General features: G+C 38.1%; 1 protein-coding gene across 1 annotated transcript in view; it reads left to right on the plus strand.

The window, feature by feature from the left end:
- Positions 1–27334, plus strand: part of sdk1b (sidekick cell adhesion molecule 1b) — a 226628-nt gene that overhangs the window by 180506 nt on the left and 18788 nt on the right. Inside the window, exons 26-38 of the mRNA XM_077604254.1 lie at positions 2212–2362; positions 3803–4037; positions 5758–5873; positions 9179–9365; positions 10372–10470; positions 12901–13095; positions 17781–17982; positions 19607–19710; positions 20874–20944; positions 22974–23106; positions 24138–24194; positions 24632–24733; positions 26486–26601. Coding sequence (XP_077460380.1) covers positions 2212–2362; positions 3803–4037; positions 5758–5873; positions 9179–9365; positions 10372–10470; positions 12901–13095; positions 17781–17982; positions 19607–19710; positions 20874–20944; positions 22974–23106; positions 24138–24194; positions 24632–24733; positions 26486–26601 — 1768 coding nt within the window. The remainder of the gene's footprint in view (positions 1–2211; positions 2363–3802; positions 4038–5757; positions 5874–9178; positions 9366–10371; positions 10471–12900; positions 13096–17780; positions 17983–19606; positions 19711–20873; positions 20945–22973; positions 23107–24137; positions 24195–24631; positions 24734–26485; positions 26602–27334) is intronic.

The raw sequence follows: 27334 nt of genomic DNA on the forward strand, positions 1-27334 counted from the left end.
CTCAACATTTAAACATTACTGATTTTTATTTATAATTTTAATCGAGTTATAATGTATGTTTAAGATACTAATCTGCCAAACTGTTAACATTTACAACTATGATGAGGTTTTCAGTCATTGATTTACCGTCGTTACAATTGCAATATTTCCAACTGGCTTTTATGTTTAGTTCCAAAAACACAAGATGAAATGCAATGTTGACTCAAATGACAGAAATATACTGTAGTTCAGGATCTTTTTTTTTCTCTCACATTTGCCAACTATTAAACATTTATTAGCACTCCATTGTTTTTGTGAGTATTGACAAATTGATTTTGTTGCAGCATCTAGGAAGTAAGAGAACATGCAATTTTACATTTGTTGGATGAGCATGGACAAATATGTTAATGGTTTGTCATGTCACTGCATTAATTTGATTTGTTCATTGCTCATTTCTGTAAAGTTAAAAAAAATACTTGTTTACAAAAATCCAAAAGTTGATATCCAAGGACAACATTCTTGTCAATTCACTTTTTAACTCATTGCAAAGCGTCAGGATGTACGATTTGGTTTGTCGTTGATTGACATACTGAAGACATGGGGTTAAAAAAACAGTTTCAATAGCAGGGACTTGGTTGCTGCTAATAGGCTTATGAATGCAGCAATTAACTGAGCACCGCAGTGAAAAAGAATGAGCGCTGGATGGTGGAGAAAAAAAAGTGTGACCGAGTTTCACCTTTCGAAGGCCACTTAAAGCAGCTCATTCCCAGCTGAGAGTCTGCTGGCGGCAAAGCGAAAAAGAGTTAGACGAAGAGAAATATAATTACTAAATTCTGCTAGGGCTGGGTGATTTGCATTTCCATTTCAGTTGTAAACATTACCTAGGAAGACTGTATGAAATGAATTAATGGAGGAAAATATCCAGGTACCACTTTATTTTTGTTTGGCTTCCACTCTGCATGCAACTCTTTCTATTTCCACATTCTTTAATGAGAGGATACCGCATGCGTACATGTGCCCACACAGGTGCACACAGCAGGATTATGTTTTCACACGTCGACCCACTGGGACATTAGATGAAGTGGCGCACTTGTATGTGGATTTTTAACACATTTACTGCCATTCTCTGAAATAACCGACAGAGACGCGCTCTTTTTCTACCCACACAGTTTCTCAATCAAAGGTGAGGCTGAGTGTTAGGACACTCTCCCGTGAATGCTATGGATATATGGCATCACATTTGTTTTTTCTCTTTAACGTTACTAAATATCTAACAGTTTACACAGCTGTTTAACAACTCTATTTTGCACACACGTCTCTTGCTCACTTCATGTCCTATGTTCCACTTTCAAAGGTGTGACACGTGAATTGTATTGTTTATATGAATTGCATCTAAAAATATAATGTACAATTACCTGCTCATTGAATAATAATGATTTTGAGCAGGATAAATAATATCTAATAATACATTTAAAAAATCTTAATGAATTGTATGTATGTTTCCATGCAATCGTTAAAACGTTTTGGAAATTGGCTATTTATTACCCTGTGTGCTTGTACGTGTATTTTCCGTGACCGGACGTTTGGTCGCCGGACTTTTGGTCGCCGGACGTTTGGTCGCCCGGACCCAAACAACCGGCGACCAAACGTCCGGCGACCAAACGTTCGGCGACCAAAAGTCTGGCGACAAAACAAGGTAAAACAACATGGTCTACGCATCAATCAAAGCCAACAATGGCCCTGAGCAGTTTCACTGAGCGGACGTGAGTGTATAAGAGTTTGTATGTACATGAAATGTCCCCTTAGGAAGGGACGTCAGTAAGGGTCTTAACAAGTTCTCCAACAAAACACAATAAAAGTACGGGAAATTTGGAGCTTTTCTTTAGCCTAATAATTAATAGGGCATTAAGTATGACTAAATAATAATTCACACTTTGTATTTAGGGAATTTGGGCAACAATTTTAAATGGTAATTATCAATAACCTTCCGGGCGACCAAACGTCCGACGACCAAACGTCCGGCGACCAAACGTCCGGCGACCAAACGTCCGAGTACTGTATTTTCAACCTTTGCACACCAACTTTTAACCAAATGCTACTAAATCTTCATTTTACTACAAAACTTATTAATTTTGTGTATTTATTCCCATCACTGTATTCTTTCCGAAACACACATTCAAAGTGACTTTGCACATCCTTGTGACATTGCGATCTTTCCTCTGTTCTCTTAAGATTTAGGATGCAGCAGGTGAACATTGTGGGCTCCAGCCCCCTCAGCGGTCCCTCCAGGCTTATCCAAACCTTACAAGCGGCCCCTGACACCCACCCGTCTGACCTCACGGCACGGTCTACTACGCGGAGCGGCATTTGCTTCAGCTGGAAGGTACTCGCATGTAAACTACTTTGCCTAAAAGGGATTCATATGGGTAGTGTTCTCAATCATCAGCATATGTTTTCTCACCAACATTTATCCCACTGACCTGTAATTAGAGGCAGAAAAACACCCACACTTTCTTCATAGAAACTCCTTATATCTGAAATATACTTAAAGGGGTAGTTTGCAGCCCCTAAAAAACAACCAACCAATAAAACAATGAAAAAGAATGACTGTCTTGGTATTAGGAACTTTAGCAGTGATTCACTGTCTTAACAGAATTCATTTGCAAGTAAAATACTGTTTTGGGTAAACAGAAAAACGGATCAGAATGAGACCAAAAATTTTATTTGGTTACCTCCCAAATATTTTCAGCTTATTGGTTCAAATTCGTGACCTGTCATATACCTGCACAACATTGCCATTTTATCTATACTGCACTTTTTCCCCACTCGCTCCCGTTTATTGCTAGTCGAGTAAATGTGTAAAGTGGAGTCATTTTTCATTTAAGCTATTCGAATGAGAATAGCGCCCTGTAAAATCATGAGACACCATGCAGCTACCTGTGCAGCATGTCAATGGCCTTTTTAATGTTGACCTACAAACAAGCGTGTATTCTCAGCTATCCTGCACAGATTAAAGAAGCATGACTAGTATTTCTTTTTCCGATAACAAAGAGAAATAAAAGTTAAATTTGAAGTCAACTGCACACCTTTTCCTATACCCGCTAAAGGCAACCGTAGTCGGGGAAGCTCTTTTGCACAGTGAACGTATGATAATAAATGATGACTCGATGGAAAAATTGAGGTGACAAAGCATAAAGGGTAGAAGAGCGCGTGAGGTGATAGTGACAGGAAATGAGAGTGGATGTGAGCACAAAGATGATGATCAAGGGTGAACAGGACACAGAAGAGGAGGGTGATCAGGAGATGGCATGTCAAAGGGAAAAAGATTGTAAAAGACTTTTTAAGATCTACTTATGATTCCTATACCATCTGTGTCATTCAAATGATCACAAGAGCAAAATGCTTCTTTTGCTTCTTTCTTTTTTGACAAGATACTATTAAGCTCCCAACTCCTACTTAATTTTTTTTCAAGATTAAAATTGTCACCATGTTGTTTTGGTGTAAATTATGACTTTACATCAAAATAATAATATATAATTCCTGTAATACCATATTTCACTAGTACCATATGATTGGTGTACACGTTTCAATAAACTGTTTGGATTTAGCATTTATTTTTTGTTTCTGTTTTGTTTTGGCTGTTTGTTTGCTTGTAGGTTGCCCCTTATTGATAAATATTTTAATTAAGAAGGGATGTTTCTCCCAGATCCAGAGAATCAAAATGGTTTAAAAACATGTCAGTGGAACAACATCTCAAATGATGGTATTATTTCACAAGCTAAAGAGGAAAACATGTCGAAATTTAATCTTGGGCTTCCTCCAGCCTCTCCCTGAATCTGAGTACAACAGCAGCCCAGAGACGGTGGGCTACCGTCTTCGCGTGCGCAGGACAGACGGCCTGGCTGAGGACCGGACCGTGGAGGTCGAGGGGGTCGCAGGTGAGGTCACAATGGAGGGCCTGGATCCTTGGACCCACTACCGGACTCGGATACAAGCCTACAACTCTATTGGACCCGGCCCATGGAGCGATGCTGTCTCTGCGCGCACAGCTGAATCTGGTAAGACTTCATTAGACCTGATTTTTGGCCATGCAAAATTGAGCGTAAACTTAATCTCTCATGGAAACCTGAGAAGAATTATGGTGGCTGATTTTGTATATTTGAGTACCACATCCAAAAGGAAGGCATAAATTGGGCTCCTGTCATTGTTGGTAAGATAAGAAGCGAGAGGGAGAACAGATTTTTACTTCTTGTGAAACTTTGGGGGTGGGGGGGAATAATTATTGCACCCTATTGTATCCACAGTCATGCAATTTTGGAGCTTTTGATTGAATGTCCCTTCAAAACATTGTCTTCCCTGTGTCAATGGAGCACTCCGAGACAAACAAAACACGGCTTTGACACAGTTTTGTAGCGACCCCAAAATTATTGGAAGGATGCATTATTTTTCCTCTACATGTATTTTTTGACAACCTTTTCTACTAACATTTCCTAGACCATCAATTTAAACTTCATTTTGTGCTTGCAATGCACTGAAACAAGTTCCATGAAGAAAGTTGAAAACTTTTTCACTGAATAAAGCACGTGAATACATATATTCACCACTTTTTACAACTGTTGCCAACAATGTACGCCACTGGTGTAAAAGTGGTTGGTCTGGGGCCAAAACTGGCTCACCATATCATTTTGCATGGCCTGCAGTTGCAAGTAGAAGTACTACTGTGCAAAGAGATTTTTGACACATCTTTATGTCTATAAATGATCTATGGAAAAAGACGTCAATTTATTAATCGATTAATTGTGGCTGCGTATTCGGCAGACATAATAGCCCTCGCAATGAAACCGTAACTATGAATTGGCCCTCAACAAAAATGAGTTTGACATTCCTGACGTACACATCTGTCAAATTGAATGAACACAAATTAACACCCAACATTCAGGATGTTATTGAAAGATCACTTTACTTTACAAAAATCTAAATTTGGGCTAAACAAGAGGTTTTAAAGCCTTTTTAATACAGTTTCTCAATACTTTCATTCATTTTTTTGTACCGTTTACCCCCACAAGGGTCGCTGGGGTGCTGGAGTCTATCCTAGCCAACTATGGGCAGTATCTGGGGGACATCCTGAATAGGATGCCAGTCAACCACAGGGTGTGTTTTGGGGATGGGGGAGAAAACCCAAGTTCCCTGTAGAAAACCCATGCAGACTCCTGCGAAGTCCACACAGGAAGATCAGAACCCGGTCGGGAATTGAACCCTGATCTTAAGACTGTGAGGCAGATGTGCTAACTACTCGTGCCACCCCATTCTTAGTAGTTGAGAAACTAATTAATTAAGGCCTCCTCTATTGTCCTTATGTCTTTACCAGTACCAAACCATCAGGGATTTCTCTGTCAGCACTTCTCCTATTAGAGACACTTTCTGACAGCGGAGCATTTAGATTGTTATTCAGCAATGCGCTGTGTGTTATTTGCACTAGTGTGAAAAGACCTTCAGAGTGAATACACAAGTTACTGCCTGATCTTTGAGACCTTATTGAATTTACTCCTTTGTTGAAGTTGCATAGCTAATGCTGTAGTATTAAACTGTAAGAAGTTACAAAGGGAATGTGTTAGACTTCCACAATAGCTGAGCCTCTTTCTCACCTCACGCTATCTACTTCTCCTTCAATAAGTAGAGGAATGACAGGAAAAATGTGAAGCTAGTTCAGATAATAGAGCAAATCTATTGTAAGCCTTATGTAGCACTGACCCAAACATGGATGTTTTTTTTCCACAGTCCCATCAGGATCTCCTGTTAATGTGACTGCTGACGCTGTGAGTTCCTCCAAAATTCTTCTCACATGGTCTCCTGTCCCCCAGACGAAGCAGAATGGGGCCATACTCGGATACAAGGTGCACACAACACGGACACATCATTTAAGCCTTGCCCACATGATGCATAGCTTTTTAAAAACAAGTATATTGCCCCCTGCATCCCAAAAAAAATGTGGAAAAATATCATTCCCACCCAACCGCCCAAGTGTGGTTTCAGCATATTTTTACAAGCGTACCAGACCCTTTACATTGTAAACCTTACACTCAGCATGTGGCATCATACCGTAATGCATTCAGAAGACTTTTTACTTGATCGCAAAACATAAGTAATGCGGGTAATACTCGTACAGTTACTATAGGGCTGATATAGATTGAAAAATGTAAGGTATTATGTTAGAAGTTACGTAACATATCAAATGTAATGGCGTTACACTGCATGTATATAACATATGAACATGTTTTGTCGCAGGCAGTGGCATTTCAACTGTGACAAACCGATTATAAATGTTCACGACAACACATGAAAAGCAGAATTTGCCAATCTTCACTTTGTTCGGCATTTCTAAAAACCTTCGTTTATAATGCCCAAAACGTGTAGAAAAAGTTATTTTTGTAAAATAGCTTACTACATGCGAGAAAGGCCCTACACTCTCCAACCCTGCCCCTGTTGTCACACAGATACCCAAACATTCGTTTGGGTAAAGAAAAATAGAAGAAGAAAAAGACATGATGTAATGTTTGGTAACTTCAATTGCATTATTTAAACATAACTCTAAACTTTTAGTTCCGGCAACTTTATCTATCTGGGTGGAATATTTACTGTATATCCCTTTGGGTCGTTATGAGGCTTTATCACGCGGCGAGTAGACTGTAAAGTACTATAAAGTAAATGTTGTTTTTTCCCCAAATGGTTGAATCAAGGCAACTGGATGGCACGTGTTTAAATGCAGAGTCTTTCTTTTTATGTCTCGGTGAGTGTTTTTCTTAGGAGCCGTCAATGATAAGATGTGTTTGTTGTTGCTTTGCTTGGTGAGTACCGCATACCAATTTGTGGTTCTCTCTCCAGCTCATTAGAGCCACACTTCTCCTTGAAAGAAGGTTATTTTGACCCGATATGGGCCAACATATAATATTTGAAACATGCATTTTCGCAATGTGATATTTTCCCCGATAAAAACGGATGTCTTATTTGAATATAATCAAAATGTATGACAAATTATATTTGACATTTTGTAATATTTTTGCTCTGAAGGACCATTGAAAGCTCAGTTTGAATATTTTAATTTGCTGTTTAGTCCTTTAAAGGGTTAAAAATGAGAGACATCAGGTCATTGTGTGCAACATTGTATTTTATGCTTTGACACAGATGGCTTTATGAATAAGAATTGACAAAAATATCTTTAGTCATCTGCTTTTTTTTCTAAAAAAAATGTGTTTGTGAGTGAGCCATTATGTACACGACACACTTTACATCCATGACAAACGTATTTCACAATGCTAATGAGAAAAATGTAGAGGAAGTTGTTGCAGCCCCATAAAACACAAGACGTATGAGCATGCCAGTAGAAAAGATGAAGATAATTCATCATTAGAGTGTCATCCACAAGAAGAAAAACACAATCTCTCAAACCTGCACAATGTCACAAACATTTTCATCAAAACCAAGACAAAGATAAATAGTAGCGCTACAGAACTACAAGATGTGCTCATGTTTTCCTTTTCCTCTGTCATGCGCCACACCTTACCGCTGCTTTTTACAGCTTCCCCCCACACATCCCCTGAGGACTTATTGTGATGCACGTTGTTGTTTTGATCCGAGCATAGAGAGACGACTCGTAGCTTTGTTTCCATGTTTTTACAACACAGAGAAGAACAAAACTATTTTGGCTAATGTGATGTTGAAATTGTGTATACGTCTTAATCTGCAAAGAAGATGAATACGGAAGGATTTGTCTCCACTTGTGTTGACATGCTCGCGTTAATATGCAGGAAACAAAATAACTCCACCACGCATTGTTTGGAGATTTTAAAAGAATGAGGAAAGAAATCTGCTTATATAATCTGTTAGGCCTCGAGCGCATGGCACACTTATATTGTTCCCTGATATGTGTGGCTGCGTGCAAACGTGCCCACTGTGCTGAGAGATGACAAGCAGCTGCCAGCAGCGCTCGCTTCCTTTCGCCGTTAGTCGCCCATTTTTTCCCCCCAGCTGCCACAAGCACCCCCTGACTTTTTGCTTTGCGTTGCCTTCAAGTCAGTCCTGACATTTTCCTTTTCGCTTTCTTGTAAGGTTAGGCTGCCAGGTTGGGAAGCTGAGGGAGGATTTTTTTTTACTCATACAGAGACAGCAAAGCAATTTAGTGGTTAGCACGCTTGCCTTAAAGTGCATAGTTTTAGCACATTGGCAGCCATCGACGGTGATAGACTAACTAGAGTTGCTCTAAAAGGAACTGTATTTGCCATGTTAACACTTATAGTCCTGAAAAAAGACACTTAATATCAGGCAACTGTGGGAGACGGACAACCATTCGCCCACACACTCATACTTGGGTGCAATTTAGAGTGGTCAAACAGGCTACCAGGCATGTTTTTGTGATGTGAGAGGAAACCTGACAAAACACAAACAAGCCTGGAAGAACATGCTAACTCCACACAGGAAGTTCAGAACCCACCTGGGATTGAACGCAATGTTCCCTCTAATTTTTCGTTGGTCTGAGCAGAAAGTCAACCTCCCTGAGCGCACTGAGTACCAGTGTGAGCGACATCATCGGTACTCGGATGATTCGCCTAAAGACGTTTCGCCGACGGACGTTTGACAGACGGGCAGGTCGCCGAATGAACGTTCGGCGGAACGTCCATTCGGCGACCTGTCCATTTTTCATGTAAAACATGCTGTAAAACACGAAAAACATAAGTGGACAGAGCTACTGCCACTTGCTGCCGCTTAAACGGCGCCATCATGGGGAAAGGGGTAAAAAAAAAAAAAAAAAAAAAAAAAAAAAAAAAAAAAAAAAAAAAAAAAAATCCGATTTTTTTTTTTTTTTTTTACTGCGCGCCATATGATTGCTGCTGCGCAGCAAGGACGAGAGTAGTGCGCAATTGCGCACGCGCGCAGCTTAGAGGGAACACTGATTGAACGCTTCTCTCAGAACTGTGAGGCCGATGCACTAACCCCTCATCCACCGAGCCACCACATTCTCGCTTACATATTCAAATTTATTCAAGATAATAGTGAGATTTATAACAATTCCACTGGTCCCATTCGAATGAATTCTGAGAAATGGCCTCTATTTGTTACTAAATAAGCAGTGTCCACTAAATGTAAACTCAGATATGATACATATGTTTGTTTTCTTTTCATGATCATGTCTTTTTGCGTTCAGGTGTTGTATTCCGAGACGGACTCAGATAATCCCTCCAGCATAGTTTTGGTGGAAGGAGACAGAAATACATCGTTGCTTCTCGGCGAGCTGAGGAAATACACGCTATACACGCTGCAACTTTTGGCATACACACGGATGGGAGACGGACCCCCCAGCAGTCCTGTGCTGCTGAGAACCAAAGAAGATGGTAGGAACTGTATTATCAACAAGAAAACTTTTAATCTACAGGCTTTGCTCGCTTAATGACGTTACAGCAGATACACTTTTCAACTCACTAAGTACACACAAATACACAAGTTTTCAGAATTTGTGTAAGTTATGTATTTTAGGAATTAAAGGGTATAAAAATAGACAAACTGAAAAACATGTTAAAATAAGAAAAGTCTTAAGAAAAGTTTAGGGGGACTGACCTATTTCTTTTCAATTATGTTGTGCGTGAATTCATAAATTCTTAAATCTCATCAGAAGTCTACCTAGAATATTAAGATTTTTCATTTTAACTTCCTACATCTGTAATAGCCCCGTGTCCCGACAGTGTTAAATGAGTGCTTTAGTTCAACTGCACATGTCGAGCGAAGCATCAGAGCATCCCTTTTTGTGTACGCTCATGTTGGAAGATTCAGAGGTGTAGGATAATAACATCACTGCAACCCTTATTAAAAATAAAAATAAAATACAAGCACAGGCACACGCACACACTAGTGAGCACTGTCACGTTTGAAGTTTTTCCTCATTCCGGGGTGGAACCTTAACAAGTCAATTTGTCAAAGTCTAATGAACCTGCTCTGTGGACTTGTGTGCCTCTGCATGTGTGTGCGTGCATGTGTCTCTCTTCCACTCTTTAGGAACGCGTAGGTGTATGAGTTACTTTGACATGTACTTGATGGTGTGGAACATGTACTTCTATCAGGTTCAAAGGCAGATGAGACAAGGTTAAGAGAAAATTACCTTTTCTATTTTTGCATCTATCAGAGGCATGCCTTAAAAATTTATAAGGCACTCTATACTGTTGCTTAACGTGAACAGGAATACATTTAGAATTTGTGTGTATGTTGGAGTTGAAGGGACGATCATCGCTGCCTCACATAGCCGTACATTAGATGTATGTTTTTGATGTGGAGACACTCTACAAGTCTTTGTATATTATTAGTTGTCCAATCTGCTGCCAATTCTTCTTTTTTTCCCTCCTTTAGTCCCTGGAATCCCTGTCAGGGTGGTATTCCCAGAGGTCCGCCTGTCATCGGTCAGGGTGGTGTGGGAGCCTCCCACAAATCCCAACGGCATCATATTAGGTATTAAACACACAAATGCACGCACCACCACGCATGCACACACACAGTGAAGGATGTGGGAAAACATTATAATCCAGTAGTATCGCTTTAGTGGAGATCAAGGATAAACCTTCAAATACAGAAAAACATTTACAAACTGAACATGCAAACAGAGATGAACACAATGTGATCTTTTAAAGCAATTATTGGGTAAATATTTGTATCTTCAGTTTTTGCCAGGTTGAAACAGTAATATTTGTATATTATTTACTTGTTTTTATATCATATACATGACAAACAGTGTTTTGATCCTGGTTGCAGTATCAATTTTGGCTACACTTTTTAGCTATTGCTGCTTTAATATTTGGGTAATGCCTAAACATATTGTTATAAATATTTCGCCTGTAGCCAGCTGCTGAACTCCACTTAATTTACACGCATAGAAGGTGATGTGACCTTGATGTATTATATTTTTGGAATATGAGAGCAAACCGCAGTACCCCGAACATGCAAACTCCACAGAGGACCTGGATTCGAACCCAGGACCTCAGAACTGTGAGGCTGACACGCTAACCACTCCACCGCCGGATGCCCGTACTGAAAAGTCAGGATACTGACAGGATGAACTCTTATACACAGCCTCAAAGTCAAAATCCAAAACAGCATATCAATGCTAAGGTTTCAGAGGCACAAGCGCACCACATGACACCTCTCTCATTGCAGTAGCAGATGAGTGTTGCTCGTGTGTTTTTATGTTTTACACGTATCTGCGCCAGGTGGAAAACACACTCAGCAGGGAAGTGAGTTCAGCAGGACAGTGTGAATGATGTAGGAGTTTAGCGTAAACAGGAAGACATTTAAAATTATGCCAGTCAATTCACCAACACAATTCCCTTGATCCTGCTGTGTCCTTGCTCGGACCCGTGGTGTGCGTTCTCTTTGCGCAAGGTGCCTTTTATGAATAATAGCTACTGTGTCCACTTGAACACTGTCTGCATGCTGTTACTATGCAGTACTATGCCATATGGTTAAACTGCTAAGGCAGTACAGACATTAAAACCCAATTATCCATTTTTTTTCTACAAGCCCTCTTTTTCATTAGGGTTGTCAGTCAGCTGGGCCTGACTGGTAACAAGGCATTCACAGAGCACTTGTACTATAGGCTGACAGAGATATAGCATTTATGGAAAAACCTATAGAAAATTGCACATTATCTTTACTTTTAAAATGAATCATGTAAATAAACATGAAACATGTTGAAATTAAATAATGCTGCAACTGACAATACAAAAGAAAATTTTAAATAGAAGAACAAAATTGCGTACTGTTTATTGGTTTTTCTATTTTAGAAAAGAGTTCATATGGAGTGTTAATGAATGTCAGGATTTTTGATGCTAGACATCTTGTATTTTCTTTGAAGCAGTACAAAGAAAGATGATAAAAATACACTCACACGCATGCAAGCTTGTTAAGTTGCCACAGTTATGAGTATTTCATGAACTATACAAGCGCAGCCAAGCACACTGAGAAGCTAGTGTTGCCATCGACATACATTTTGCCAAAAGCCAGCGGGCCACATGAGATATTTATGCACTGGTTCTTTCCCACGGCCCAAAAAAACTGTACGATAGAGGCTTTTTACAAAAATCAAACGGTCCCCTTTTGTAATGGAGATTTAGCCGCATGGATCTCATCGTCAGGGATATCCTGAAGATTCTGTGAGCATTACTCTGAGCTCTGAAAACGATTGTTTGAAGCCACTGGGTTTTCCATCTTGCCGTTATCTGGTAATCTGCTTCACTCGCCGCTTACATTAAGCAAACAATCGGACTATCTGATAAGATTATCTCAAAAAGCAAGAAGATTAAGTGACTGCCAGAAGAGTGTTGTCACAACAGTGTTACCTGAACCAATCGCTGAGCTTGTTCTTACATGAATTTAGTAGGATTTTGAGTGAAATGTATGTACGTTAATTGTGTGACAGTGCAGAGGAAGCATTTGCCCCATTCCCTTTTCAAACCCTGTCTCCTTTTACTGATTCTGAGAAAAATAAAGTGCTGCTCTTGACAAGAGAACCATTATTTTACTCAGCACAAAAACAGATCATATTAAAATACCCAACTCTAATGAGTAAATATGCCTTTTATGGCCTGGTTGTCAAGTCACATTTTCACGACTGCCTCACTGTTGAATAGTCTTAAATCAACCTATCTTGCCTTTGGGTTGAAGCTATAGTAGTGTTAAGTGATGTCAGTGTAATTGCATGGCCGGCTGCACAAGAAACAAGAGTGAGTACACAGTGATTCTCAACAAGGGTGAGCATTAGCAGTAAATTGGTCTTGTCCTTACTATGATTGTAATTTCTGCATGTATTTTTCCCAAGAAGAAAGAACGTTGACAATGTTCACAAACCTGTTCAACTTTGATCATCCCACCTTTGTCGCTCTCCAGGCTACCAAATCGCCTATCGCCTGGAGCACAGGGACAGTCAACAGTGGACCACAGTGGAGGTGGGCTCCAATGGACGCCAGTTCACTGTCACAGGTCTCACACCGGAGCAGACCTACGTGTTTCGGCTTGTAGCACGCACCGCTGTGGGCTGGGGCCAGGAACACGTTGCCCAGGTGGTCACTACTGAGCGAAGAGGTAAGATGAACAAATGCTACAAGAAAAAAGTTTAAAAATGCTCACTCTTTTGAGAGATGTATTCATTCATATTCAACATCGCTTCACCTGGACATGGTAGTGTGGTGCTGGAACCTATCCCAGCTGACTTTAGGCGAATGGCACACTACACCTTACCTTACACTGGTCGACAGTCAGTCGTGGGGCACACATAGAGACAGAACCATTTGCACTCACAATCATCCCACCACTGACCGGAAATTGATCCTGTGCTTGCCTGCACCGATGTCAAGTGAGTGAACCACTCACAATGAAATGAAAGAAAAGATTCTAAAGCAAAATGAAATACTACATATTAACCAACTAACGGAACAAAGGCTGAATAACGCACGAAATGTATCACGTCGAAAATTCCCCACCAGGCTGTAAAACCATTAGAGATCATCAGCTCTGGCAAAAGAACTGATCCATTTTCTTTCAGCATGTCTGAAAATGTGGATTTCTTAACTACCCCTATTTCCTCTTTCTGTATCCATGCCCCCAAGGTTTAGTGACAGGCAGAACAATAAAATGATATTCCATCAGCAGGCAAAAGGTACTTTGTAAAACTCAAAGCCACTCAACCACTATGCTGCTCATGCAAATATTCATGTCTGAATCTACTTGTTTTACACTGAAAAATGTAGTGTCAGCACATTTGAAATGGTTGCAATGTGATATGGTCTTTTGGTCACATCATAAAACTATATTTTGGAGATAGGAGATGTGCCTCAATTGCCAAATGGAAATATTTTCACCATCCTACTTCTCTAATATTGTATGTGTATAGAAAACGTTATAAATACATGGAACAAGTCCGAATGTCATAGTGAGCTCAGGCATTCACTTGCACAATGCAATTACCCATATAAAAGTTGACATTTTTACCGCACATCTTGTGTTAAATTATTTGCAAAGAATTGAGCTTGCCTGTATTGGAATCCGTGTTCAGTTAAAATGATGCATTGGAGAATAAAACAATACTCACAGAGGGGGGTACAGGGTGTGACACAAAAAAGTGAGGCCATCAGCATGCAAAGCACCCAATCTGCCAAAAACTTTTGCTATTTCATATCCTTCAGTAATATATAAAATATCAACCTGGATGTTTAATGGACCTGGATATGGCTTCATCATAAATTGACCATACTGTTTTTGTATTCTGTCCTATTTACATCCTACATTTCATTATTTCCTAATATACTGTTGGTCCAATGTCCCAAATCAATTTTCACCTAATTTTGAAAACCCAAGATGCAGGAATCACTCAACAAGTCACAATTTGCCAGCGATGAAACCTATTAGCAATAAAGGGATGTCATTGGGAAGCTAAAACAGGTACTTTTCTGATGTATGTATATATATATATATATATATATATATATATATATATATATATATATATATATATATATATATATATATATATATATATATATATATATACATATATATACACATATATATATATATATATATATATATATATATATATATTTCTATTTATATTGGGCCGCCCAGCAGCTGAGTGTTTAGTGCGTCGGCCTCACAGCTCTGGGGTCCTGGGTTCAAATCCAGGTTCGGACCTTTCTGTCTGGAGTTTGCATGTTCTCCCCGGTCCTGCGTGGGTTTCCTCCCACATTCCAAAAACATGCATGGTAGACTAATTGGAAACTGTAAATTGCCCCTCGGTATGGGTGTGAGTGTGCATGGTTCGCCGTCTCCTACTAGCCTGCGATCGGCTGGCCACCGATTCAGGGTGTCCCCCCAGAGACAGCTGGGATTGGCTCCAGCCCCCCTGCGACCCTAATGAGGATAAAGCGGTTCAGAAAATGAGATGAGATGAGACAATAGAGCATTGGAATGGAATTAAAATCTATGTTCAAAGTTCACATGAAACAGTCACTCTCAATCTCTCAGGATCTAATATCATAGTACGCACACGCATATACACACATTCAAAGTATCGCTATCTGTTTTCTCAAGACGACCATTCATTTCTTGGCTGTTCCACTTCACTGGCATGACAGTCAATTAGAATATCCTCATTGAGTATTCTTTCAGATGATGGCAAATAGTTTAGGGCAAATTAATTCCTCAAAATTGAAACAGTCTCTTTGGTTGCCAATGTGTGTGTGTGTGTGGGGGGGGGGGGGGGGGGTGATGGGATTAGCCGTGTGTCTGTTTTTAGAGAGATGTGGAAGAAGAAAAAAAATCTATGGAAAAGGTTAATATTCCCAGCAGACTGATTACAAATAAATGTAACTAGTGAATCCCTGTTTCCTATGACAGCCATTTTGCTAGGACTTTTCATCTCAGATAAATTGAGACTTGACATTGGGTTGCACATTTATCTTGGATTCCCAAATTGAGGGGGGAAAAAACAAATCCGGAAGACGGCAGTTCCATTTGGCAACAACTCAACTAACAACATGTCAGTTATGTTCAGACAATGTAGCACAGAAACTTAGGGCAAAAATGGGAACATTGTACATTTCAGCCTTGAAATAATCACTTTCCATATTATTGAATGTAATGCATTTCATTGAATTAAAAATTGAGGCTCTAAATGAACCATATCAAAAAATTCCTCATCAATCTGCAGTTTCTGCATTTTCGCTTGAATTTAGACGGATGCACAAAGCACAAATTCACAGGTTTAAGAAATAACTGTAGATCTGCTCAAATATCAACAACAAGACAGGAAACTCAACGGTTGCCCGTGAAAGCCAAGAATAATCACAGTTAAGATAATTTTTAAAAACTAGATAACTAAATAAATATTAACAAATGTGCTAAAACTTTGAACCAAAAGTAGTGATGCGTTTCCTAAAAACTGATACAAAAATCAAATATTATGATGACATAGGTAACAAGACAAAAAAACTAGTATAGTAAATAATGAATAAATATCACAAAAGCCATGGAAAAAATAAAAACACAGGCTTCTAAAAAACAAAAACAAAATCTGGCATATTTTTTGTCCGAATTTTAAATTATTCTCCTATTGTCAAATCATTTTTTAGAGATTAATAGAAGGGGAAGAGAAGAATGGCAATCCGATTTGTCTTAATTACTTGCGATAAAGATGAATGGAGAATTCCAAGGCTCTGGGTGCAACCATGCTTGACTCTATGCATGTGTGTGCACATTAATTATACCTCAGAGTGAATCAATAGTGCTTTTATTTCCATGCCTAGTCAATATCCCCATAGCCCTAAAATTAGGCAGTCAGTCTTCCTTAAACTGTTTTTTATGCATCTCCATACACATTTTGTCATCAACGTTCTTAATGCCGTCTTTCTAATTGAATAGTAGAGACACAGATTAATACTTTTGCAATCTCTCACCTCCGAGGCACCAGCTGTTTTGTCTTGTTTCATTTCACAAGTGCAAACATGCATATCACAGTGATGCACAAGTGATAAAATTGTAATGTATATGCATTCCCTGTACTTCACAGAAGTATTATTGCAGAATTTAAAAAGCTACAACCAATACTTCAACAATTTATAAGTGAATGAATAGTGTATGCATGTTCTGTTGCTATCTTATAGTTCAAGATATGTTTAAATATTGTTATACCTTTACAAAACGCAACAATAATCCCCATTTGCTGAGACATCACCTGTGCATTATGGCTTTAAATGTGACCAAAATAGATTTTTTTGCTAATTGTTTTCCCTGTTTTCGAATTTGGTAGACTGGTCTGTGTCAGTATATGAGCTTACCGACCCAGTGGGGGTGTTTATTTGGCCATTGCAAGTGAAAATTCTGTGTGCCAAAAAGCACACCATTCTTAAAGGGAATAATTTAAAGCCTAGTGACACAGTGCAAACAGCAATGGGCACACCCATAATCAGTCCTCTTTCCAGAGAAAAGGCTTGCCCATATGCCTGCAATGGACCATTGCCTGAAACGCCCATCACCCAACAAAGGATCGTGGTTGCAATGTATCTCACTGACATTTGCATCCATGATATTGATATTGGGATATCAAGACTGCCACGCAACTATGGCAATCACAAAGTGTTGTGTTTGTATCACAAAGTATTGTCAGAATTCAGAGAAACCATACTAATAATATGACTTATCTGTATGCTATAGATATGAAAATGTATTGCTATCTATACCACACACACTAGACTTAGTTTGGTATTGTCTTACATTGTCATGGTATGTCATATAAATATTACAATGTATAATACTGACATTGTAATGTATCGTCACTGCATTGATTGGTGTCTGGGTATGTGATGTCTCCTTAAATTGTGAGATATAATCTACTGTTTATACAGTGGATAAACTGTATATATACAATCTCTAGAAGGCTATTTCTTCAGGATACTGAAAACAGAAAGCGGGACATATATATTATTTCTATTTACTCATATGTATGGTAATGCACAACCTCTGTATTGGGATACTGTCTGTTTCATTGGTCAAATTTCACTGAAATATTACATTTCCACTCAATTAAATTTAACTGGTGGAACTTAAGTCATAAAATCTGAATAACCTGTTTCCTGATTCATTTTTACTTACATGTACGTTTTCATAAAATGCATGCAAATCCGCATGCACATCTGATGAAGTGGAAAAAACACTGTATAATATAAATATTTCTCTCATGATTTTCTATCTACCCTCCTTCTTCATACATACAGAGCGTCCCCAGCCACCCAGGAAGTTAGCAGTCCCGCAGGATGGCGTTGAAGCGCGTCAGCTCCGTCTTCACTGGGTTACGGGCAGCTCAGGTGCCTCACCAGTAAGATACTTGACCGTGCAAATCAAGGAACTGCCCAATGGCGATTGGATCACAAATACGGCAGATATCCCACATAACCTAACTGTCTGGATCATTGACAGGTATGCACATGTCTTCAAACTTTGGGTTCAAATTTGTGTCCGTTCAGCTTGAAATAGGCCAAAAAGAATTGATCTTTGATTGATTAATTTTTGGTGCACTGGAATTGGAGTCTCAAGAACAGTGGTATTGATACCTCAATCATAGAGAAATAAATAAGAAAGTATAATGGTTACTTTGGTGCAACAACAGACATGGAATGAAAAGAACAGACACTGCAATATGCTGTATTTTTCTTTTTTTTTTTAATAGCTTGAACTATGCATACGCAAGGCTTTTTTCCCCATGACACTCGTCTGTCTAATCCTTTTTTTATTTATGGTATTTTTTAAGAAGGGAAATGTCCGTAGCTGAAAATGAAAGGCTTTTGGCAGTAAAAGGTGAATGCCATCCACGTATAGAACGAAAAACGGAACTAAAGCAGGAGCGCAACAGATTTGGAAGGATTCAAAGACCAGCTAAGAAAAAAGCATCTGGCTGCTTAATGTGTTGAAGAAGCTGGCGGTTTGGCTTCAACCCTGCAGTTACACACACAGGCAAAATGGCAGGGGGAGGGTCTAATTTTTAACTTAGTATAAAAAAAAAATTCAAATCAAAAACCAACCTACAATCTATGGATTTTTTTTAGAGGTTAGCTGATGGTTTTATTGCTATTCTTGCTTTTAGGAACCTAGGAGCCACTTGTGTGAAAAGGTATTTCTTGATGTCAAGACAAAAATGTAAGGTTTAATACCTAACGCTGCACAGTTGTATTGAAAGCATTTTCTCCTGTTCAACACGTTTGGGGGTGCTGCCCCTCCCCACTTTTACATGGTGGCAGTTGCAAATGCGTCCTTTGTCCCTCACTGATGAAATATTTTATCTCATTGCTGGGATTTTCTACCTTTGTAATCATTTGATTAGCAACTGAGAAATTTTTGTGTGTGCCACTTAGAAAACACTGAACATAGTGTCCTTGGGCCAGAACAGATACATCAAGGCACTTGTCCTCAATATTGTCACAGCACATTGTTTTAAGATGAGCCTCTCTAAGCCTTTTGTAGTGTCAGTCCTACAGGACCCGCAACCCCACGGGGTTTGTTTTTTATCCTTATTGGGCCAGTCTTAGAATCTTCATCTCTGTAAAGATTCTGTGAAGAACGATCTTGTTAGTATGAAAAGTGGCGTAATAGAATGACATCTCTATTAGAGATTACTTGGATGTTTTGTTTTAAATGAAGCAAACTATATTATAAACCTCCTGTACATTTTAGACGAGTGCACAGGATATGTTTTTTGTTTTTAAAGCGCTGCAATTTTAGTTTGTGTTATAACTGCATGTTTATTGTGCCGATATTTGCTTAATGTGAGTAATGTTGTTATTTTTTTCTTTGTGCATACTAATGCATTCGCCTTGCACAGAGGAGGGAATGCAGATAAGATATTATGGTCATAGAGTAGTTAAGAATGTGTGCTTTTATTATTCCAGACCCTTTCCAGCTGTTTAAAAGAAGTTTCCCCACGGCGTCGAAAGACATTGATTTACTTATTTTTTGTTTAATGTTAATGGTATAATGAGAAAAGAGTGTGTAGGCAAATGCCAAGTAATAAGAAATATGAGCGTTGTATTTACTCATGTTTGTACAGGCTGAAGCCCTTCACATCGTATAGGCTGAGAATGCTGGCTACCAATGACATCGGCCAAAGTGTCTTCAGTAGGGAGACAGATGCCGTCACAACCTTGCAAGATGGTGAGAGCTGAACAATGGATACCAACTGGGCAAATGATGAGAGTGTGACTTAATTATGTCTTAATTCAAGGGTTTCAGACTCGGGTTGGTTCGCGGGCCGCTTTAACGTCAACTTGATTTCACGTGGACCGGACCATTTTAGATATAATATTTATATAGATTTTTTAAATAAATGGATTAAAAGAACTGGATTAAAAGCCCTGAACATTCATTTTTTATAGATCTAAAACAATGTTTATTTTAGCTATTTGTATATATTTTTAGATTTTTAACAAAATGATTTTTGAACTAAAAACACAGAAAAAAATGATTAAAAAATTACAATTATTGATTTAAAAGGGGGAAAATCAGGAAATCTAATATACATCTATACTCTTCATTTTAATTTGATCCTAAAACAGAAAGTCACTCATGATTTACTTTCCCGGGCCACACAAAATGATGCGGCGGGCCAGATTTGGCCCCCGGGCCGCCACTTTGACACTAGGTGTCTTAATTCATTCATTTATCCATACAACTCAATTAATGCTAGGTGGACTATGGATTATTATAAATTGAAGAATGCCTTCATTACTGATGTCAAATGCAATATTCAATGGGTTCTTTTAGTTTCATAGAGATAAATCATTTTCAATAATTTAATGGGTATCAGTTGAACTGCAAATTATATTAGTTTTCAAATTTAACATACCTTGTATGTTTTTTTAATTTTGTATTCTATTTTTTATTTCATTCATTGGATCAACAGTTCCATTGTATAAAATCACATTAAATTTCAAGACGAAATGCTTTCCTTTAGATCAGGGGTCTCTAAACCGGTCCCCAAGGGCGGCTGTGGGAAATTTTGATTTAATAGGCTATGCTGTCATCAAATTATACTGAAATTCGTTTTGACATCTGTAACCTTTGACTTATTACCCCAACTCCCCAAAATTACAAAAATATCATCTAGGAATGATCATAATCCTTTAATAAATTCAGAGTAATCTTGAACACAATCTGCAAACAGACAGACATAAGGAACCAAATACATAACCTTCCCCTTTCATGACAGATGTAAATATATATACTATATATGCTAATATAATAGTAGCGTAGAACTGTGCTGAAAAGATTTGAAGTGTATTGATAATAATACCGCCCTTATTCTACTTGGGTTCCAGCTCCCGATGAGCCGCCTGAGATTCTCACAGTTAAACCCTCAACAACAACCTCCATCTTGGTCCAGTGGAAGGTAAATGGTGTGGCTATATTTTCTTTACTACTGTAATAAAAATAGTGGACATCAATATTTCTAATTATTCATTACAGGAGGAGAGTTTGCCTAGGGCAAGTTTGTGGAATGCAGTAAAAGAGATTTTCGTTGTCAATTTTACTTTGTTTACTGTGACTAGTCTATTTCATAATATCATTTAATTATTTTTTTACAGTCCTCAACCAGTTTTCATAACACAACTACAGGTTTGCTACTAGCTACAGAAGTGGTTCTAAAACTGTTGACATCAAGTATCTCCTCCAAATTTCTCCAAGGACTTGATAAGACTGTTTTTATAAACACGAGAATACATTATTTGTAGGGCCAAATGTTCATGTACAGTGTGACATCCATACTCATAAGCTACTTAAAACTTTTGAAATCACCTCAAAACGCTTTAAGCTATTGAAATATTTCCCCAAAATAATGTAAGTACTTGTACATCAACAAATCCCTAACATTGATGTTATCCTCCTAGATTTAACCAAATACTATGACCTAAATACTATATGCCGAAATGCATATTATCTTGATAATTATGGATTTACTCTAGTTGTTGTTACTGTTAAAGTACTGTACTTAAATTATTATTGCAATTATACTGTACACAAGAAAATACTCAAATACAAATAAGCACATATACAACGCCAACAACAAATATAATTGTAAATAAATATAAATAGTACACTGTTATCACAAGTAAAATATATAGTAAGTAGTATAAATAGTATGTTGTGCTGTGCTTGTTGAACTGTAATCAACTAGCCTGCTGTACTGGATTTTAAAGAAACATTGAAGTCAATTTTCCATTATGTAAACATTTGTAGAATTAATTCTGGGAATTCTGCGAGTATCACGAAGGAGTCAGCACAAGACTAGTAATACTCACATCACATTTTTGGAGAATCACTGACGTATAATTTATAATTTAGTTTTAATTATTTATTTTTCTCTTTTTATTACAAGTGGTAATACTTTTCAATAATGTTTTGGAAACCTGCAACTATGTTATATTGTTGGTTGTAAAATTTTACTAAGATCCAACAGTCTATCATAATTGTTAATAATGTTTTGGAAACATGCAACTGTGTTATGTTTTTGGTTGTAAACTTTTACTAAAATCCAACTGTTTCTATGACATGAATGTGATAATTGGATGAGCTCGTCAAAGCCTCCTCATCAGGCTTAGCATTTCACGTGGGCTTGCATTCAAGTTGTGGTTCTCTTATATTTCTAGACATTCTTGCGTATTTTTTAAATGACTGTAAAACTGGTCTCATTTCTGGCCAATTCTGATAATTGCCCATTACCCTAACTGACCATTATCTGTTCCCCTGACATACTAAGACATTTCAACTATAGTCCAAACAGACTTTAATAATTCACTGGAGTGATAAAAGCCCTGCAGAATGTGTGTTTGTGTTTAATACATTATTCATCAAAGTGTGAAACAAGAATAAAGTGATGATTGAAGGAAAGACTGAGTGAGGAGGGACAGGCTTCGTTTGAAACAGAAGTCGTGTAGCATCTTCCTCTGGCTTAATGGCAAAACCAAGAGGCTGTGAAAGTTACCAACATTTGTGCCCACTTTTATAATCCAGTCAAACTCATTACCCTTTTAAGATTGCCTTTTTCAGTTTCTCTTCACTGCAAAAATTCAAAGTTTTATCAAGATGATGTGTCATACTTTCCAGTAAAAAAATATATATATATTTATATAGGTCATCATCTCACTGAAAATCTGATGAAATCCATTGAGAAATATAATTTCAGTCAGATATATGTAATGGCTTATTTTGAGACTTATTTTGAATTTTTACTGATTTCATTGATGACAGATTATCCTACTTTTTAGTAGCAAAAGTAACTGTTTTAAAAATTATTTTTACTCATTTTTAGTGCCATTCTTTCCAGTATATTCACTGTCAATCAGCACTTCTGGAAAATTAAGTCACATCATTTTTTGTTCATGAAACAAGTGACTGAATTCTTTTGCGTGTTTCCCTAGCGGCCGAGTGACGACCACGTTAACGGGATTCTGACAGGTTACCGGCTGTATTATCGAGAGCTCCCGATGAACTCATCTTCCTCAGACAATATTGTCCAGCAAAGCAAAAGCAACGCAGACGCCTACATTACAAGTACGTCCACACACAGAACATTTTTACGAAAAATAACCTTGAACACAAGTTCACAAGCAGGTAGCGCCTTGCAATTAATTTTTAACAGTCTTATTGTGTTGTTTGGTCACGATCTAATATAAGAGCATAACAAAACATTTGCTTCATGCCAGTGTGGCTGTGTACCCTATAAACCCTGTAGATGTTTATTTTATTGTCATTTGTTTATTAAAGCAATCCAAATTGCACCAGTGGCTTGGTCCATCCATGACCACCTGGGGAGCAATTGCAGTTTGTTTAAAGGTAGTCTAAAGTCGAGGTAAAATACATTGTTGGATTGGGTGAAAGTAAAACTTGTTGTTTGCAAACCTGAATAATTTGAATGAATAAAAAGTGCATGTAATGAAGCTTTAAAAAGGTAAAACATCGGGATGCCCTGTCAGTACTATGGCTGTCAGTCATTCTAGCTTACTAGAGTTCATATTATTGCAGCTTGCATGTTTCACGTGGTTCATAATTTACTTTAATTTGTTTTGTACTACAAATGTATATTCATACATTTGATTGATCAATTACAATTGATTACAATTGATCGCACATCTCGCTCTGCACATTTTACATCGCTCATTTTAAACTGCAAATTTCAATCTATAATATATACAACGGACGGCCCTGCGGCCGAGTGATTAGCGCGTCGGCTTCAGACTTTTGGGGTCGAGGGTTTCATCCAAGATCGGTCCTCACTGTGTGGAATTTGCATGTTCTCCCCGGGCTTGCATGGAATGGTTGTCCGTCTCCCAGTTCCCCCGCAATTAGCAGGACAGCAATTCCGGGTGTCCCATATGTGGTGCCCAATGTCTGCTGGGATAGGCTCCAGCACCTCGATAAGCGCTACAATAAATGAATGAATACATACAACTATGAATGAAATCAATACATCTTATATAGACAACAATTCCAAGCATCAGTCTTTTTCTTTTGTCGGTAAATGTTAAATGAATTGCATAAACCTTTTATAACTGTTCTCATTCATACATCTATCTCCTCAAAAGCCAAGAGCACCTTCAAGACCATCAGCAGCTCCTCACTGACAGAGTTTGAGTTGACACGTAAGTCACATCATTTGATTTTGAGTTGGTTTTATCTGCACACAGCTTGTATAGGGACAAATATTCAGTGAAACCTCCAAGATCAAAAAGTCACTGGTCAACTTGCAATTTGTTTATTGCAGCTGTTTACATCACATTGTGTCATTTGCTTCTACTGTGGACACTTTGAACCACATGAAATCAAAATGCACTTCTTATTGACTAGATTGTATCAAACCATTTGAAAAGAAACTAGAACTTGAGGGTCCAACACATAAAAAGGAAAGTTATACTAATGATAAAAACAGTTGATAATTAGAATAATTCAAAGAAGCAAAATACTACATGTCAAAGTTTATCTAAAAAAATAAGGCATGAAGAAGCTAAAAGTGTTGTGAATTATAACAAGGGCTAAGGGACAATACGTAAATGGATTATTGAAATATGTACTTTTTCAGAATTGAAGAAGTTCAAGCGGTATCAAATTGTCATGACGAGCTACAACATCATCGGCGAGAGTCCTCCCTCTGAACCCGTCGAGATGTCTGTTGGAGAGGCAGGCAAGTAAAAACCCTGTCACCTTTTTTCTGGTAAATCCTGTCTGACATGGTGTTAGGTGGCAGCTTTCATCGATGGAAGTGCTTTGTTAGCTTCTTGCGCTTGATTGGATTTCGCTTTTGCTGCAACATTTTGTCGAAATCAGTAGAGTATTGCACGTGTTGCATCATTTCCGGACCATCCTCCCTACAGCTCTCTCCTTATAAACTCCATTTAAAATTCTTCATCAGCATTAAACTTCTAAGAATCTTGAGGGCAATATTGAACGCCTATTGCTCAAAGTTCATTTAATGTTTGCTGCTTTAATTTTTTATTGCCACAGTTAAAATACAAAAAAAGTATTCAATTTCATAATGCACTCAAGCACGACTAAAATGAAAAATGTCATACAGGGTGTTTATTTTACATATTATATATTTTATATTAGTTATGTATTTATTTATTTTTGCTTATATAATCATTTTTTCACTCACATATGACCTTGATTTTTGTTTTATTGCAATACATGTATGTTCTGTATCATGTGTTATTCTTTGCTTTAGGGAATAGTAGTCAATTAAGATTTCTAATATTAGTTGTGTATTAGTGTTAGGTGCAATCTTGCCTCACGGATCTGTTGTTATATTGTATTCTGCATCAACACTAGCAGACTTATGAATATGATTGAGTGACTGATCTGTTAAGGTTGTTACTAGCATCTTACAGTAAATAATAGTCCTGAATTTTCTTTTTGATTAAATTGATGGATTATTCGGCATAAGAGCAAGCTGCAGCTTAGTCCTAAATGTTGCATCGCATGCAGCCGGGTGCCACTGTTTGAATGACAAATTCACCAAAAGTTTTGTGTGCCGTGGAAAAGCACGTCTTAACGTCTTCCCAACATTTACTTTTTACCACACAAAACAAAACATGCCAAGAGAGGTGTTGGCATGTTCATATTGATGAAAGGGTTGCACAGCCTCCAGTGGGATGGTAAAAATGGCTTGAGGGTGATGATGATGAAAGATGGTGATATGGCATTTTTTGCATGTGCATCAGATGTATCGCAACACACTACTTGTGCCTGAACATTCACCATGTAACAAGTATGGAAATTGTAAGTAATACTTATCATGAATCGTAAGACCTGATTTGTGTTGTCATCTGGCCGATTCTGAGGAGAATATGGAGCTGTTTAGAAGTAATTTATTTGAACCGTTACCCTAACGGAGTACCTGCCTCAGTGTGTAGCCTTGTTTTAGTAATTATTTCCAGGGTTTTTTTTATAGTCATTTCAAAATTACACAATGGAGAAACAACTTTCCCTGGCCTTGGTCAAGGATCCCAATTAATTTTCTAAAATGAGAAATGCAACATTCTCAAGTTACCTCAACTCAATTAGTTATTATAACATTAATTGGTCAATTGATTTAATATAATAGTTTACAGTTCTGCATGTAAAAAATAGTGAAAAGAAAATATTGATAATGTGTAAATAATCACACAACATTACATTCATATACTATACCCCATGACCATTAACTAGAAACCGACCAAGAGAAAAATTAATATTAGTTATAGTTATATTTTTGCCACAAATGAAGCAACTTTTTAAATTCTTATGGGATCCAGGAGTAGACATGGTAGTTATTTAGTCTATAACCGTTATGAGTATTGCAGGATCTTTGAAGAAAATCTTATTTTCCTAGGTTCCCTTGAACAGAAACATTTAAGAAGTCATGGTTTAACATCTCACAATGTTGTTTAACTTCCAGCTCCATCAGTGGCACCCCACTCTATCCAAGTATCAGCTGTGTCCCCCTCCAGCCTGGAAGTGAACTGGGACACGCCCCCCCTGGAGACCCAGAATGGACTCATCCAAGGATACAAGGTGAGGGCCTCAAAACGGCAGTGTCGTTACAGTATTACACGATGTCATTGACCCTCGAGGCTGTCGCCGTGCAGCTCCTTCAAATGTCCTGCAGAGCGGAAGAGAATTAAGTTAGAGGAAAGGACTTTAATGGTTTCACTATCACCACTCGGGCCTGACAAGCACCCTCCTTCCTTCTGCTCTTAGTACTTCAAACACAAGGTTATCTGTCCCGCTTTGGACACATTGATTTCTGCAGCGGAGCAGAGGTGGAATAGAGAAGAAAGATGGGAATGTAATATTTGCCAAGCGAAAAAACGAGACGAGAGCACGGTCCCTGTAGAATCCTGATTAGGGGGAGTGCATCAAAGTGTCAGAGACGGACGGGCAGAAGTTAAGCAGATTAAGAGGAGAGAAATAGAAGCAAAGAATGAATGTTTAATGAATTGATAGCTTCCGACTTGTGCTAATAGTCACTCAGACTGCAGGTAGCTTACAAGGAACTTTTCCTTTTAAGAGGAGAAGAACATTTCTTCCAGCTAATCTAAGATTATTACCTGGGTGGTCTAGTTAGAAGCATTGATAGAAAAGAAAACAATAATAGCACTCAGCAAAAATCAATCAACGAAATTACACGCTATTGAGTTGTCAACAAAGAAGGCGCAGTGAAAATCAATGGTTTGTATTACCGTGGCGACTCTTGATGAGCTTTTAAGTGCCTAACCCAGTGTATTAACATCATGACCAAATCAAC

Source organism: Stigmatopora argus, chromosome 7 (assembly GCF_051989625.1).
Source record: "Stigmatopora argus isolate UIUO_Sarg chromosome 7, RoL_Sarg_1.0, whole genome shotgun sequence".
Taxonomy (NCBI): domain Eukaryota; kingdom Metazoa; phylum Chordata; class Actinopteri; order Syngnathiformes; family Syngnathidae; genus Stigmatopora; species Stigmatopora argus.